Raw genomic sequence first — 17,243 nt, forward strand, 5'->3', positions numbered from 1 at the left:
TTACTAGTTTTCTCCATTCTCTTCTGTTTTTTGCTATCTTTTTTGCATCGTTCCATGTTAAATTATTTTCTTTGAGTTCTTTCTCTATTGTTCTTTTCCACGTATAAGATGGTCTACCCATTCTTCTTTTGCCTTGAGCATTGTAATGTAGAGCTTGACTAGCAATATTTGTTGCTGGTTTTCGTAAGGTGTGTCCTATCCACTTCCATTTCCGTTTTTTTTATTGTATGTTCTATCCTTTCTTCATTTGTTATTCTCCACAATTCGTCATTAGTAATTTTGTTTGGCCAAAATATTCTTAGTATAATACGTAGGCACCTGTTAATGAAGGATTGTATTTTCTGAAAGAATTTTTTATGGTGTTTCCATGTTTCTGCTCCATATAACAGGACAGACTTTACATTAGTTTCAAATAATCGTAGCTTTGTTCTTCTGCTGATGTTTGTCGAGGCCCATATATTGCGCAAAGAGTTGAAAGCGTTTTGTGCGAAGCTTATTCTTTGTGTTATGTCCTTTTCTGTGCCTCCTGTTGTGTTTAGCAGACTGCCCAAATAACAGAAACCTTTTACTTCTTCTATTTGTTTCCCTTCCAAATATATATTGTTTCCGTTCGTTTCCCCATTTGATAGTATTTTCGTTTTTTTGGAATTTATTTTTAAGCCGGTTGTTTTTGCTATGTTGTTCAATCTGGTGATTTTGTTTTGCATGTGTTGTCTGTTTGATGTTATGAGACATATGTCGTCAGCGAACTCTAGATCCTCTAGTTTTGTAAATGGTGACCATTGTATACCTGTTTTTTTATCTTCAGTTTGTTTCATTATCCAATCTATGACTATTATAAACAATGTCGGTGACAAGACACAGCCCTGTCTTACTTCTTTTTTGATGCTTATTTGTTGGGATAGTTCCCCTTCATGTTCAACTCTGGCAAAACATTCGTCGTAGAAAAGCCTTATTACTCTTATATATTTGTCTGGTATTCCATAGAGTTTTAATATCCTCCACATCATATTACGATTTATTTTTATTTAGAAGCGATCATTAAGTTCCATTTATTCGTCTTATGTAAGTCTCATAACACATTTTTGTCCTTTTTTTGTCTATTCCTTATAAAACTGTTTCATATAATGAAGACAATTCTGAAGATACAATACAATATAGCAATGTCAACAATTCTCATTTTTTGTTTTTTCGGATATGTAATCCTCAACGAGCCAGAGAGAGATGGAAGGAGCAGATCATTATAGATATCAAAATCCTAAAAGTGAGAAACTGGGGGCCACTATACATACATATATCAAAATGAGTGGAAGAAAATTGTAACAAAAACCAAGTCATACAACAAACTTGGACAACACATAAGATAGTGCTGTCACTGAAGGTTTTCACCTCCGATTTCGTTGAACCTCCATCGATTTTCATAAAAATTGGTGAGTAATTAGAGAATACCTCAAGGAACAAAGGTGACATGATGCCAACTTGCGCTTTTACCCTGGGGGTGGATGTCACCCCTTCTCTGGGGTGAAAATTATTTTATTAAAAATAACCCCATAATTCGATAGAGGGACAAATTTCAAGCAGAATTTGTTATATAAAGTTATTAAAATAAATCAAAACTTTTTGAGTTATTAAAGACCAAAGATTTTATTTTTTCGGAAAAAATGCATGTTTTAAATCGGTTTTTCACGTATAAATCAAAAACTATAAGCTTTTACAAAAAAGTTATTATTACTGAAATTGAAGATAATAAAAAATTGAATATATTCCTCACATAAAGAACTAAACTAATGTTAGTTCAAAGTGAGTTATTAGCAATTGAATTTGTATTTTTTTCGACGAGTACTCAAATCTAAATATTCAAGCTTAAATAACGGGAAAACGATGCAATGTATAAAATATTTTTGTTGAACATTTGCCAAAGTACTTCGGAATACCTATCAAATGAGCTTTAGAACAAGGTAATAGCGTCAAAATTAAGCAAGTTATAATGAAAATAAAATAACCGTTTAGAATTTTTTAGGAAAAAGTGAAAAATAAAACATACGCCATTGCCACAAAAATTAAAATTTATAATAATCATTACAAAACCTTCTTTAAATTAGCATAAGTAATGTTTTCGATAATTTTGACCGGTTTAGAATGCATATTTTTGAAAAAAGATATGATTTAAAAAAATCATAATTTTTAAAATTATTGTAATTCTCATATTCTTTTGATAATAACTACAAAAATACTCAATATACGTAAAAAATTATACATAACCCAATTTTAGTTTTTTCTGTGCCAAATATTTTACCTGTTTTACTATTTCTATAGGGTAAGAAATAACCGAGATAGAAACGTTTAAATCTTAAATTTTGCTGTGAGAACCATGCAACCGGGGTCATTTAACCTTTTATTTTTAAAAAAGTAAGGGGTTTAAACGATTAGGTGCAACATGCTTACATAGCACTTGGAATTAACTTTCAAACAGTTTTGGATGAACCTGATATCGTAAACACGAACGGAGTTATTAAAAAAAAACAATAACATTTTTTGGAAAAAATTTTAAAAGATAAATTTTGAAAAAATTTTGGAGGATAAATTTTAACGCTATCAACATGTTCGGGGGCTCATTTAATAGATATTTTTAAGTACTTTGACAAATGTTTAATAAGTTTATGTTATAAAATGCATGTTTCCCGTTATTTCAGCTTGAATACTGAGAGTTTTTTACTCACCGAAAAAAATATACATTAAATTACCTATAACTCACGTTTAGTTAACACTAAAAGGTTTTTGTAGTAAGGGGTTTATTTCGTTTTTTATTAGCTTCAATTTTGGTAATAACTTTTTTTGAAAAAACTTACACTTTTTGAGTTATTGATGAAAAATTGGTTAAAAACATGCACTTTTCTCAAGAAAAATTAAAATCTTTGATCCTTAATAACTCAAAAAGTTTTGCTTTATTTTAATAACTATAAAACAAATTCTGCTTGAAATTTGTCCCTCTATCGAATTATGGGGTTATTTTTAATAAAATAATTTTTACCCCCGAGAAGAAGTGACATCCACCCCCAGGGTAAAAGCGCAAATTGGCACCATGTCACCTTTGTTATTTGAGATATCCTCTAACCACTCATCAATTTTCATGCAAATCGATGGAGGTTCAACGAAATCGGAGGTAATAGCTCATATCCACCTTCAGTGACTCCACTAAGAAGAATGCGGAGTGATTCATCCCAATAAGCGAATAGCAACGATTAATATTAATACTCAAAGCTCCAGTCTTATAAAGCGACTTTTAAATATAGGCCTTATAGCAGCAACTTAATATACAGTGATGAGCGCGCTAATAACCGGCAAAATAGCGCAATTGATGAAAAACATAATACATTGCGAAACAAAAAGAGATGAAACTAGTGGAGATGGAATTGATCGTTATAAACGTGTAAATTAACATTACATTACATAGTTTCCCTCCTTTAGACGTATCAGAGGAGTACGACAACTGTCACTATGACAGTAGAATTTTATCAAATACTCCTGTCACAGACGTCTAAAGGTGGGAAACTGTGTAAGGTAATGTTAATTTATACGTTTATAACGATAATTTCCACCTCTACTACTTTGATCTCTTTTTGTTTCGCAATGTATTATGTTTTCCATCTTTTGTTCTATTTTGCCGGTTATTAGCGCGCTCATCACTGTATAAGTGTTTCCGATACATCGCTTAACGAATTTTTGTGTATCTAATTTGACCATAAAAAAGATGAGCTTTTAAAAGGTGAAATATTAAAACACAAATTAAATTTGATATCATATAATTGAATTCGCAGATCTGGAGCGGCTTCTAGTCTAGTTCGGAACTTCTTTTTGATATAAACTTAAGGGGCTCGGCGCAAAATCTTGATCCAATGCTATTTAAATGCATTATTTTTTTTCTAACCCTGATAAAACTAATAAGTATTTTTGAAAAATTTAAACGCAGAATAAATTACATTATTACCGAGGGCCTAAAGTCCCTAAAAACTTCTATAATGTTTATTTTAATAAGTTACAGGGGTGAAAAAAAAGAGAGAATTTAGTGTCATTTTTAATTTCAAATATTTCATTTAAAAGAAACTTTTTGTTTATTCTAAGGGACTTTCGGCCCTCGGTAATAATGTAATATTTCATTCTGCGTTTAATTTTTAAAAAATATTTATTAGTTTTCTCAGGTGTCGAAAAAAATGAATGCATTTAACTAGCAATGGACCAAGATTTTGCGCCTATTCGCTTAACGACGTTCTACACCTTCGGCAAAGAATTAAAGATTTGCATGAAATTTTAGTATGTTATAGTTTACTTCAAAAAACTAAGACTTGATGTTTTAAAAATTGTTTTACCGTGCCGTTTAATTATTATTAAGGGTCAAAATTAAGTTTTAACATGGGCTCTTATGGGAATTCTTAACAAGTTAATAACTTTTGACCCAAATTTAAGATTTTTAATTATTTGTGCTTAAATTAAAGGTTTTTTTGTAAGGAATAACATATTAAAAAATGAGAATTGTTTACCGTACCATTTATTTTTAATTTATTTATTATAATTAATTCCGTAATTTATTCCGTAATTTCCGTAATTTATTATAATTTATTTTTATAAAGTATTCAATACTGAAATATATGATTTGAGTATTCTGCTATAAATGCATTGTTACCAACTTTCGCTTGCATATAAGTTTCCCCCCTTTCCTCTGAGAGGCATACCCCGCAACGAAGGTGTAGAACGTCGTTAAGCTAATAAGCCAGTTTTGTATCGGTAACGGGAGATAAAAGTATGAGAATCTTTTCAACTATGCAGAATACCAGCTTTCTTTTTCTTCATGTGCCATCTCCTCTAAGAAGGTCGGCAATCATCATGGCAATTCGCACTTTCGATACCGCTACTCTAAAGGGATCAGCAGAAGTGCAGTTAAACCAAGCTCTCAATTTTTTTAACCAAGAGATGCGCCTTTTTGCACGACTCCTTCTACCGTGTATTCTTCCTTGTATTATTAATTGCAATAAGTTATAACGTTCGTCCCTCATGACATGTTCCAGATATTGCAGTTTTCTAATTGTATTTCAAACCTCTCTTTCTTTTTCCATTCTTCTCAACACCTCGACATTCGTTCTATCCACCCAACTTATTCTTAATATCCTTCTGTAGGCCCATAACTCGAAGGCTTCTAATCTGTCCGAAACATACACTCACCGGCACAAAATTCCGCCACCCAAAATTTTTGATTAAGTTTGAAAATGTATAATTTTATTATTTGTACTCTGATTTTCAAGATTCTTGCACCAGTTTGTAGGCACATGTATTGGTATCGTTTGGTATTATTCCGGTAACACAAAAATTTTGCTTTCATTGCATTATACCGAGGTGAATGGAAGCGTTGTATTTTCTCCTAACTTCAAAACATTCTGTGGAAAAATGGAAGGGCTGGTTTTGTTTCATAGTCCTGTCATATTATCCCGGAGGCATCACTAAAATTTTGTTTTTTAAATTATCCGAATATCTCTTTTCTTGTAAGAGCTGTACCATTTTTTGTAAATAAAAACACTGATTGAGTCACAAATTATAGGTTGGATTGATAAGATTAGAATGGCCCGCATGCAGCCCAGATCGCAATCCTATTGAGTATTTATGGTATGAATTAAAAAAAGCTATTCGCCGTCATCCTAGGCCTCCAGAAAATTTGGTACAGTTATGGCCCTGGTAGAGGAATATCGGGCTATTCACCAGGCAAGGATAACACATATTTATTCGATGCCAAACAGATTGCGAGCAGTCGTTGCTGCAAGAGGTGGACATACCCGCTATTGAATTGTTTGGTTTTGTTGTTAATTTTGTTTTGTTTTGTTAATTTTAGTGAGTTTGATATTTTTAATTAAAAAAACCTTCAAAGCAGTGTTTTTATTTACAGCTTTTACAAGAAAAGAGATATTTGGATAATTGTCTGTGATACCTCCAGTGATAGTGATACCTCCAGGATAATACAAAAAGAGTATGAAACAAAATCAGCCCTCAAAATTTTTTCACAGAATTTTTTAAAGTTAAAAGAAAATACAACGCTTCCATTCTCCCCCGTATAATGCCATCTGCCAAAAATTTTTTGTTACCGGAATAATAAAAAACGACATCAATACATGTACCTACAAACTGATGCAAGAATTTTGAAAATCGGAGTACAAATAATAAAGTTGTAGATTGTCAAACTTAATCAAAAATTGTGGGTGGCGGAATTATGTGCCGGTGAGTGTATATCTTTAAAATAAAAATAAAAATTCAGTTGCAATGCGAAGGCAAAACAATCTTATTTTTCAGTTGGAATACGGAGCGCAGTCCAGCACTCTGAATCGACGATTTTCGATTCTTATTGGAGTCTCATCGGAGAGGCGTAGGCCTGCTGCTCCATACTCGAAGTGACCAACCATGAAAGCTTATCCCCACATTGCAACTGACGTGTATGGATTAGGTGACTAGCGTAATCTGGCAATCGAAAGGTAAAGTTTTCAATCCTAATATGTAGCAACCTTAAGAATATTGAAAAATATTAAAAATATTACTAAAAGATTTTTAAATTGAAAACTTATTGGTCCATTTCCCTGGTGACACCTCCAAGGCTTCTACAATATGCAAGCCAGATGGATGCTGCAGTGAAGACAAAAGGGAAGGAATTCTACACTGTGCAATTCACAACCCCCGTCTGCTGATTGGTAAAGTTCCAACGGAAAATGGACCTAGTTACTCTATAGGACCATTGAATACTTATTGGTCCATTTCCCTGGTGACACCTCCAAGGGAAATGGACCAATAAGTTTTCAATTTAAAAATCTTTTCGTAATATTTTTAATATTTTTCAATATTATTAATGTTGCTATTAGGATTGAAAACTTTACCTTTCAATTGCCAGATGACGCTAGTCACCTAATCCATACACGTCAGTTGCAATGTGGGGATAAGCTTTCATGGTTGGTCACTTCGAGTATGGAGCAGCAGGTCTACGCCTCTCCGATGATGACTCCAATAAGAGTCGAAAATCGTCGGTTCAGAGTGTTGGACTGCGCTCCGTATTCTAAGTGAAAAATAAGATTGTTTTGCCTTCGCATTGCAACTGAATAAAAATGGTATACATTTTTATTTTTATTTTATATTAGTATTACTCCTATAGAGTAACTAGGTCCATTTTCCGTTGGAACTTTACCAAGCTGCAGACGGGGGTTGTGAATTGCATAGTGTAGAATTCCTTCCCTTTTGTCTTCACTGCAGCATCCATCTGGATTGCATATTGTAGAAGAATTGGGGTGTCACCAGGGAAATGGACCAATAAGTTTTCAATTTAAAAATCTTTTAGTAATATTTTTAATATTTTTCAATATTATTAATGTTGCTATTAGGATTGAAAACTTTACCTTTCATATATCTTTAATGTCAAGCTTCCAACCCATAAAACAATATGAAGAACACGTAGTATCTCAGAAGTCTTATCTTTAAAAAATTGTAATATCCCTGCTACAGAAAACTTTTTTTTTTCAGTTTGTTGAAAGCATTTCTTGCCTGTCCTATTCTTGCTTTAATCTCTTCTGTGTATACATTATTTTCATTAATTATTGTACGCAGATATTTATATTAGATTTTCCACTTTGTTAATTTGTTCTCCATATATTGTTATGTTTTCTTGGCGCTGTTGGGCTTTTGTTATTACCATAAATTGTGTCTTTTTTGTATTTAGAGACAGTCTGTTTTCTTCGCTGACTTCTTGTCAACCATTTGTTGTAAATCTTCAAGACATTCTGCTAATAAAATAGTGTCGTCAGCAAAGCGTATATTACTGATTGGTCGACCATTTACTTTTATTCCCGTAGTTAGCTTACCCAGTTTTCAGACCTAGCCAAAAGTTATTCAATAGCAATTATTCAAACAAGAATTTCACAGATGATGAACTCTTAATTTGATCTCATCGCTTTTGATAGTGTCTGCCATGATAGTAGACGAGACTTCATAAAAATTACGCATCACGGCCTATAAATCCCGAATATAATGTAGCATTATGAATTAATTGAATTAGGCCGGTCGTCCATTGGAAGCGTAGTCGCGCGACTCGTTGGTAGCGCGTATACGTCCGTGTATGTGCGTCATGTGACTGAGCGACTGGTATCGTCCACTGCAGGCGACTGTATACTACTTAGTTCGAGACTGTGAAGCTGACTGTCGTCATCAAAAGAAAGTGTTTTTTGTGAATAGCGTGTAAAATATACATAGATAGAAAGCATAATGTGAAAGGAATAATTTATTACACAAATATGTATTTTATTTATTAACAACTTTAAAAATGTTTGTACCTTTGTACAATGGCCTCCCCTTTAACAGGAATCGACTCTTCCATAATATATTGTTGGCGATTCAAATTTACACGAAATATTTAGTAGGTATATCAGTATTTAATTACATTTTTCGCCAAATTGAAAAAAAAAGATTAGGGAATTTGTTAATAAAAATAATTTAAACAAAAACAACATATTCATCATAATTTAAAGATTTGTAACAAAGTAAGTTATCAATCGAAGTAGCACAGAAAACGACAATAAATATCGTCTCCATACCACCAGATTGACAACAGGTGGAATACTCTCTTTGGTTACACCTCCTGAGATTTTCAAAATTTATAAATCATGCAGGATGCCGAGGAAATTAAGATGAGAGAATTTTAAATAATTCACAACTCATCTGCTCAGCGTGGTAAAAGCTCCAACAAGAAAGATTCCTTAATACTCAAACAAAAGAGTAACTGAATTAAAAATGTATAAACATTCTCAATTTCTTTGCAACACGAAAATGCAGCAGCTGCATAAGGCTACGGCTCCACGGGCGAGAAATTGACGCTAGCAGTAGCCGTAAAACGAACTTAAGGTTCCGCGGAACGGAATAGGAATAGCCGAACTGAACCGACTACAGGACTTGTGCGTGGTCGGTTCAGTTCGGCTATTCCTATTCAGTTCCGCGGAACCTTAAGTTCGTTTTACGGCTACTGCTAGCGTCAATTTCTCGCCCGTGGAGCCGTAGCCTAATCTTCTTCTCTTCTTCTACGGCACTACAGCCCAAATTGAGCCTTGGCCTCCTTTATTTTTTGCCTCCACCCTTGCCTGTCTGTGGCTGCTCTTCTCCATACACGGACTCCTAAAAGGGCTTGTGCGTCGCTGTTTACTGTGTCTTCCCAGCGCTTTCTAGCATTCAGTGCTCGTTTTGGTAGCCTATCCTCTCCCATTCTTATCACATGTCCGGCCCATTGCAATCTTTGTAATCTAATGAAGTCTGACAGGGGCGTTTCCTTATAAAGTTGATAAAGCTCGTTGTTGTATCGACTTCTGAAGATTCCGTTTTCCCTCACAGGTCCTAGTATTCTCCTAAGTACTTTCCTTTCGAATGTGTCGAGTTTGTTTTTGGATGTTTCTTTCAGCACCCAGACTTCACTGCCATAGCATGTTATTGGTCGAATTAAGGTTTTATAGATTCTCATCTTTGTATTTCGGTGGACAATTTTTGACCGAAATATATGGGAGAGGGCAAAATAAGCTCTGTTTGCCTGCGTTATTCTCTTCCTTATTTCTCCATCTTCTGATCCGTCGGCATATATTTCTACTCCCAGGTATGTAAACTTTTCAACCGTTTCAATGTCATCTTCATGTATAATGTTTTCTGGGACTATATTTCTTCTCGTCTGAGTCATTATTTTTGTTTTTTCTGTGTTAATTTCCAGACCTAGCATTTTTGTTCGTGTTTTTAACTCTGCATATGTTTCCTGTGCTCCTGTTGATGTTTTACTCATAATATTAATATCATCAGCATAAGCGGCCAGTTGAACCGTTCGGTTGGTCAGTAGATTTCCTCGTCCAGTTTGCATTTGCCTAACCGCATACTCCAGTGCCAGGTTAAACAATGTTGGGGCCAGCCCATCTCCCTGTTTTAGTCCCTGCGAAATGTTAAAAAAGTCTGTCCGGTGGTTTTGTATTCGTACACATGCCTGAGTTTCATCCATTGTGGCTTTAATGAGTCTTATTAACTTGTGTGGTATTGCCAATTCAGCCAATATATAGTATAGTTTGTTCCTTTTGACTGAGTCGTATGCCTGTTTGAAGTCTACAAACACGTTGTAAACATCAATATCGTGTTCCCATGCTTTGCTCAAGATCTGTTTTACTGTGAATATTTGATCCAGTGTCGATCTTCCCCGTCGGAAGCCCGTCTGATACTCTCCAATAATATTTTCTGCTAGTGGTTGGAGCCGCTGGTTTATAATATACGTGAGGACTTTATATGCTGTACATAGTAGAGAGATTCCACGGTAGTTTTTGCACTGGAGTTTGTCTCCTTTTTTATAGATCGGGCATACTATACTTTTCTTCCAGTCGTCGGGTATTTTCTCTTCTTGCCATACGTCTCTGATGAGCGCGTGGATGTGACTTGCTAGGTGGTCGCCACCTACCTTATATAGTTCTGCTGGTATTTCATCTGCTGGTTCATAGTAGCCTAATACTATGGTCAAATCTGAGAGTGCAGGAAGAGTCTATACCGGTTTCGGGGGTTGTTTCCCCCTCATCAGTAGTCCCATATCCTCTTCTCTCAGAAAGAAATGTCACGGATGAACTAGGGCCATCTACCGAAAAACAAAGTAAGTTATCAATCGAAGTAGCACAGAAAACGTCTCCATACCACCAGATTGACAACAGGTGGAATACTTTCTTTGGTTACACCTCCTGAGATTTTCAAAATTTATAAATCATACAGGATGCCGAGGAAATTAGGATGAGAGAATTTTAAATAATTCACAACTCATCTGCTCAGCGTGGTAAAAGCTCCAACAAGAAAGATTCCTTAATACTCAAACAAAAGAGTAACTGAATTAAAAATGTATAAACATTCTCAATTTCTTTGCAACACGAAAATGCAGCAGCTGCATAAGGCTACGGCTCCACGGGCGAGAAATTGACGCTAGCAGTAGCCGTAAAACGAACTTAAGGTTCCGCGGAACGGAATAGGAATAGCCGAACTGAACCGACTACAGGACTTGTGCGTGGTCGGTTCAGTTCGGCTATTCCTATTCCGTTCCGCGGAACCTTAAGTTCGTTTTACGGCTACTGCTAGCGTCAATTTCTCGCCCGTGGAGCCGTAGCCTAATACTACGGTCAAATCTGAGAGTGCAGGAAGAGTCTATACCGGTTTCGGGGGTTGTTTCCCCCTCATCAGTAGTCCCATATCCTCTTCTCTCAGAAAAAAATGTCACGGATGAACTAGGGCCATCTACCGAAAAACAAAGTAAGTTATCAATCGAAGTAGCACAGAAAACGACAATAAATATCGTCTCCATACCACCAGATTGACAACAGGTGGGATACTTTCTTTGGTTACAACCTCTTGAGATTTTTAAAATTTATAAATCATGCAGGATGCCGAGGAAATTAAGATGAGAGAATTTTAAATAATTCACAACTCATCTGCTCAGCGTGGTAAAAGCTCCAACAAGAAAAATTCCTTAACCCTTAAACGCCCAACCTTTTATAGGTTCCATGTACGCCCAAGAGTGGGTAAAAAATGTCCACCTCGAAAATAGCTACTATATTTATTGAGAGTTGTTGAAAATGGATTAAACTTAAGATTCTTATGCTTAATAAACACAGCATCTTTTAAAATATTAATATAAACAATTTGCAAACCTTACAACAAAATTACAATGTACATCCAAATTAACATACCAGTAAAAGCCATTAATTCAGATTTGTCGATTTTCTCCACATTCTTCCTTTCAGCCTCCTCATTGGCGGATAATTATGTCGATAATGTAATTATACGTCGATAATTATATGGATTATGTTCCTAATAACGAAAATATATAGAGAAACCTTTAGTAACAAGTTTTACCAAGGGTGTACTTTTCATGCCCGTCCATATTTAACTCAAGATATTACTTTTATTTTCAAAAACATCGGTGAAACCAAATTAACATTCGATAAAGGGCTGTATTTTTAACAATAAATAATTTTTGAAAAATTTTTAAACACGTAATAAATATGTTACAAGGGAATACGCATTAGGTGGACATTTTTTACCGACCCTTGGGCGTTTAAGGGTTAATACTCAAACAAAAGAGTAAATGAATTAAAAATGTATAAACATTCTCAATTTCTTTGCAAAACGAAAATGCAGCAGCTGCATAATACTATGGTCAAATCTGAGAGTGCAGGAAGAGTCTATACCGGTTTCGGGGGTTGTTTCCCCCTCATCAGTAGTCCCATATCCTCTTCTCTCAGATTCTTCCACGTACCACACTTTAGGCCCTTCCGAATCTAGATGGCCCTAGTTCATCCGTGACATTTCTTTCTTTGCAATTCGGAAGGGCCTAAAGTGCGGTACGTGGAAGAATCTGAGAGAAGAGGATATGGGACTACTGATGAGGGGGAAACAACCCCCGAAACCGGTATAGACTCTTCCTGCACTCTCATATTTGTCCATAATATTATGCAGCTGCTGCATTTTCGTGTTGCAAAGAAATTGAGAATGTTTATACATTTTTAAAGATTTGTATTAACTTTATATTTACTTGGTTTAGATGTAAGACGTTTATTATTGTAAAAATTTCAAATAAAAATTCTTTCGAATTCGAAAGTTTGTTAATCCTAAAACTATAAGAAATATTCACTTCTGTCGGCACTCTGCAAGTGCCACGTTCTGTTTTTTTTTTATTTTTCGTTTACATTGTAAGTATATTAGACCTGGATCCCGCGTACCAAAAAAAAGTTGATTAATAGCAAGCTTAAAATTTGTTAATAGCTTAACGGTGTCTAGTCGGACGAACTTTGATGTACGGGAACACTGGACCAGGGGTAAGTTTTAATTGTGGAACAGGTTAAAATTTTGGAACGTCAGATTACGAAAACGTCCCATATATTTTGTCGGACAGACCATCCAATTGATTTGTTACCCTTTCATTAAACTCTCATGCAAAAATCAGACTGTTATTACTAACCAACATAATTCCTGTCATTTGACATGTTCTTCGTGTTCCACTCATTAAAATGCCCAGTTGGTGATAAACACCAGTCTGATTTTTGCATGAAAGTTTAATGAAATGGTAACAAATCAAATGGAAGTTCTGTCCGACAAAAATACATGGAACGTTTTCATAGTCTGACGTTCCAAATTTTTAACCTGTTCCACAATTAAAACTTCCCCTGTTCCAGTGTTCCCATACATCGAAGTTTGTCCGACTAGACACCGTTAAGCTATTAACAAATTTTTAGCTTACTATTAATCAACTTTGTAAAATGACGTGAATGATATCTTTTGTCTTTCATGTCCACAGCGGAGACTTTTCATAAACGGCACTAATCAGTTATTAGTTATCAATTTCCATATCGAAAATTAATACAATGATCGAAAATTAATGCAATATCAAAAATATCTGCACAGATAATTGCAAACCTGTGTAGCATTAGCATGCGATTACCAGCGACTAATCCCATTCTAGGGGGATCGGTCGCCAGTCGCTTGTGGTCGGCCGAGCCCGGTCGCTCAAAGTCGTTTGCAGTGGACGTTGTTTAGTTACATTTCATTTGTTAGGATTAGTCGCTTGTATACGGGCGTATACGCGCTACCTTCGAGTCGCGCGACTACGCTTCCAATGGACCACCAGCCTTAATAGAACATAAAAAACTTCCTTTTTCTGATCCAGCTACTTACTTGTACATTTCACCCAATTTAATATCCAATCCCTGTAATTCCTCAAACAGCTGACACTTATCAGTCCACACGTGCAACTCTCTAACCAATTCGGGCACGATCAAGAAGGTTCGCCAGCCTCTGATCTTCTTACTCTTCAAAATATCACCGAAAATGTGATCCCCAACATAGAGCACGTCTTTTCCTTTAGCCCCGATGAATTTCGTGAAGACATCACAAGAACCTCCGGAATAGACATGGTCGGATAGCAGGGGACCTGTATGGACGCCCACTCGAAGACCTCCGGTGGAAGTGTCCACTTGACGGAGAATAGTTCCTTCGCCGAAGAAGAGTGGTTTGCGAGCGTCGCAGACGACTATGTCAAAGTAGGTTTTCCAGTTTCGATGAGGATCTTCGGGCTGGAAGAAAAGAGGTGGATATAATAAGAGTTTTAATGGTAGTAATTAAAACTTGTATCGTTATAAACGTTAAATTTTTATTTATTATCTTTAAATATTTAGTTTATTCCTATTAATTCAGTTCAATTCCCCCTTTACTTTTCGTATAACCTTTATGTACGTCATGTCATTTTACATTGTTGGTAGAATTGTTGACACATGTCAGCGGGGCCTGTCAAGCCTCGTGTCGTCAGTCTAGGGTCTGACTTACTTTTTCAAGTCTACTTTAAGTACCTATACTTTTCAAGTAACTTCATGATAGGTCGTTTTTCTTTAAATGTTTTTGTTTTAATAGAAGAAAGCTTTAAAATCAACTATTTTCAATGGGAAATAAGCCACAATTTTACCAAAAAAAATGATTTTATTAACGTTTCGACGCCCAAGTCGGGTGTCGTTGTCAAAATACAAAATAATAATAAATTAAACAAAAATGTTGTTGCTTAGTAAAAAATTCTTCTAATAATTTATTTAATCTGACTCATTTATATCGGCAATTCAGACGTATAATATACATTTTAAAGTAGAAGACTTTAAAATGGTATCGCCAATATTGATGAGTTACGTTCCTGGGACGACTTTACTAAAATATAGTTCATTTGATTACATGAAATCAACCCAACTCAAGAATATCCGCCACAAAAAATCATAGCATGTGATCTGTCTTTAAAAAGACAACCAAATGCAACGGTGGCAGTAAAATTCACGAGAGAGAATTCATAGAGATTCCATAGTAAATCACGAGGGAAAACCAGCACGAATGGAGCAACAACATTTTTGTTTAATTTAGTATTATTTTGTATTTTGACAACGACACCCGACTTGGGCGTCGAAACGTTAATAAAATCTTTTTTTTTTGGTAAAATTGTGGCTTATTTCCCATTGAAAATAGTTTATTTTTATTATAAAAATGCCACAAAGAAATAGCTTCAGAACAACATTAGAAAGCTTTAAAGATGGAGAAATTAGAAACTTATATCAAAAGTCTTACCAAAGGAAACATGTACAGCCGGTTCCTAAAAAAACTGATACGACTCTTAAAGCGTATTTTGTAGAAAATTGAGCAGTGTATTTTGAAGGATAAAATTTGTTATTTACATACTGTCACTGTCACTGCCAAATCTTAAAATTTGTCAGATAACTTATTCTATTCAACCTCAAAAAATGGCTCCACATGCTATGCTAGCAAAAGAACTAAAAGCAAGAATTGTAACGAAATTAGAAGATGTTTGGTCACTATCTGCCATAGCGAACCATTTTAACGTAAGCAGAACAACAGTTTTAAAACAATTCTTACTTTAATATATTGTTGAGCTAAGTCGTTTGTTTTATTCCTTAATAATATTAAAAATAATAACAACAACCCTATTTTATGTAAAAACTATCATTTATATACTCTTTATAAAATGCAGGAATTCAAAATAATATCAAAATTTAGACCTTAATAATTATTACAATTTATGAATTAACATGTAATCAGCTGTTTGTTGTTTGTTTGTTTATTTTATTATTTGTCTGTCATAATAAATATAATATAATGTCAGACCAGTCAAAATTTGATTGGTCGATATTTAATACACTGCTCAAAATGATCAAATCTTACTAAGAGCCGTATCAGTTTTCTTGGAACCAGCTGTACACTACAAAAGCAACAATGGAAGGAATTTAGTAAGCGACGAGGAAATACTGAACAGATGGAAAGAATACTTCGAAGAGCTTCTAAATGAAATACCCTCAACAGAAGAAAAACTGAAGGAAAATACTGATCAAGAAGAAACAGAGGAAAAACCGCCTAACGAAAAAGAAATAATGAGAAACCAAAGAAAAATAACAGCGTAGAAAAGGATGCAGTAACAGGTGAAACGTTTAAATATGGAGAACCAGTACTAATTACGCATTGGAAAAAGGTACTAAAAGAAATATGGCAATAAGAACACATGCCAAAAGAATGGACCGAAGCCACACGAAGCCTAATTCATAAAAAAGGCGACAAACGTTTATGCCATAATTACAGGGGAATAGCGCTACTAAACGTTGCATATGAAATACTTGCGGTACAGAAAACACGATAACAAAATAACGGAAAAGACAAGATAACACAAAAGATAGATAATGACATAGGAGAATATCAATGTGGATTTAGAAGAGGACGCAGCACAGTGGATCAAATTTTCCTGCTGGGTGAAATACAAGTGGAAACCTACAAATACGGAAAATCTACAGTGGCCCTATTCATCGACGTTAAAATAGCTTTTGTCAGAGTAAAATGAACAGAAATATGCAAGGCACTATGTGAAATTGGAATAACTGAAAAATTAATAAAAGTCATAAAAGTGACAGTCAGATAAACAGAGAATAGGGTTAAAATAATGGAAAAGAAACAGATAAGTTTAAGGTTATCGAAGGGGTGCGACAAAGAGACCCACTGTCCTCATTGTTGTTCAGCAGCCTTCTTGCCATTGGCATCAGAGAAGCCGAAACTAACAGGATAGGGCAACATATAGTGTAAAAATCAAACCTACTATATCTCTAATAATCCACCAGGCAATAAAAGTACTAGTTTAATGACACAAGCGTTTCACCTGTGGCTAAGTAGGTACGATCCAGGCATCTGACAGATTCATCAATAAATACATGAAAAAATTCTCGACACATCCAATAGGGAACTTGCACATTTTTTTTATTACATAATAATGTTCAGTTTTGTTTAAAAATGAGATTTCCAAAAGTTCACGCTTCAAAAACTCATAATAACTTATAGTCCATTATTTCACGGTTTTTGCTCTAAATTTTAAATAACCGCTTGGATTGACATGAAATTTGGCATACACATAGCTTACATGTCAAAGAAAAAAAGTGATATTGTGCCGATGTGTGCTTTTGCCCTGGGGGCGACTTTCACCCCTTCTTGGGGATGAAAAAATATATGTCCAAAATAAGTCCGGAAATGAGTAAACTGACTAATTTTAAGTAACTTTTGTTCTATAGAGCTTCTTCGCCAAGTCAACACTTTTCGAGTTATTTGCAAGTGAATATGTTCATTTTTCAACAAAATAACCACATTTT

At 34.8% G+C, this 17,243-nt stretch overlaps 1 protein-coding gene across 4 annotated transcripts in view; it reads right to left on the reverse strand.

Annotated features, from left to right (window-relative positions):
• The window catches only part of LOC114335071 (cytosolic purine 5'-nucleotidase), a 176,565-nt gene that overhangs the window by 9,391 nt on the left and 149,931 nt on the right, over window positions 1-17,243 (reverse strand). For all 4 annotated transcript variants that reach the window (XM_028285226.2, XM_028285223.2, XM_028285227.2 and 1 more), the window contains exon 7: window positions 13,744-14,141. In XM_028285226.2, the coding sequence (XP_028141027.1) occupies window positions 13,744-14,141 (398 nt within the window). The remainder of the gene's footprint in view (window positions 1-13,743; window positions 14,142-17,243) is intronic.

This window comes from Diabrotica virgifera, chromosome 1 (genome assembly GCF_917563875.1).
Source record: "Diabrotica virgifera virgifera chromosome 1, PGI_DIABVI_V3a".
Taxonomy (NCBI): domain Eukaryota; kingdom Metazoa; phylum Arthropoda; class Insecta; order Coleoptera; family Chrysomelidae; genus Diabrotica; species Diabrotica virgifera.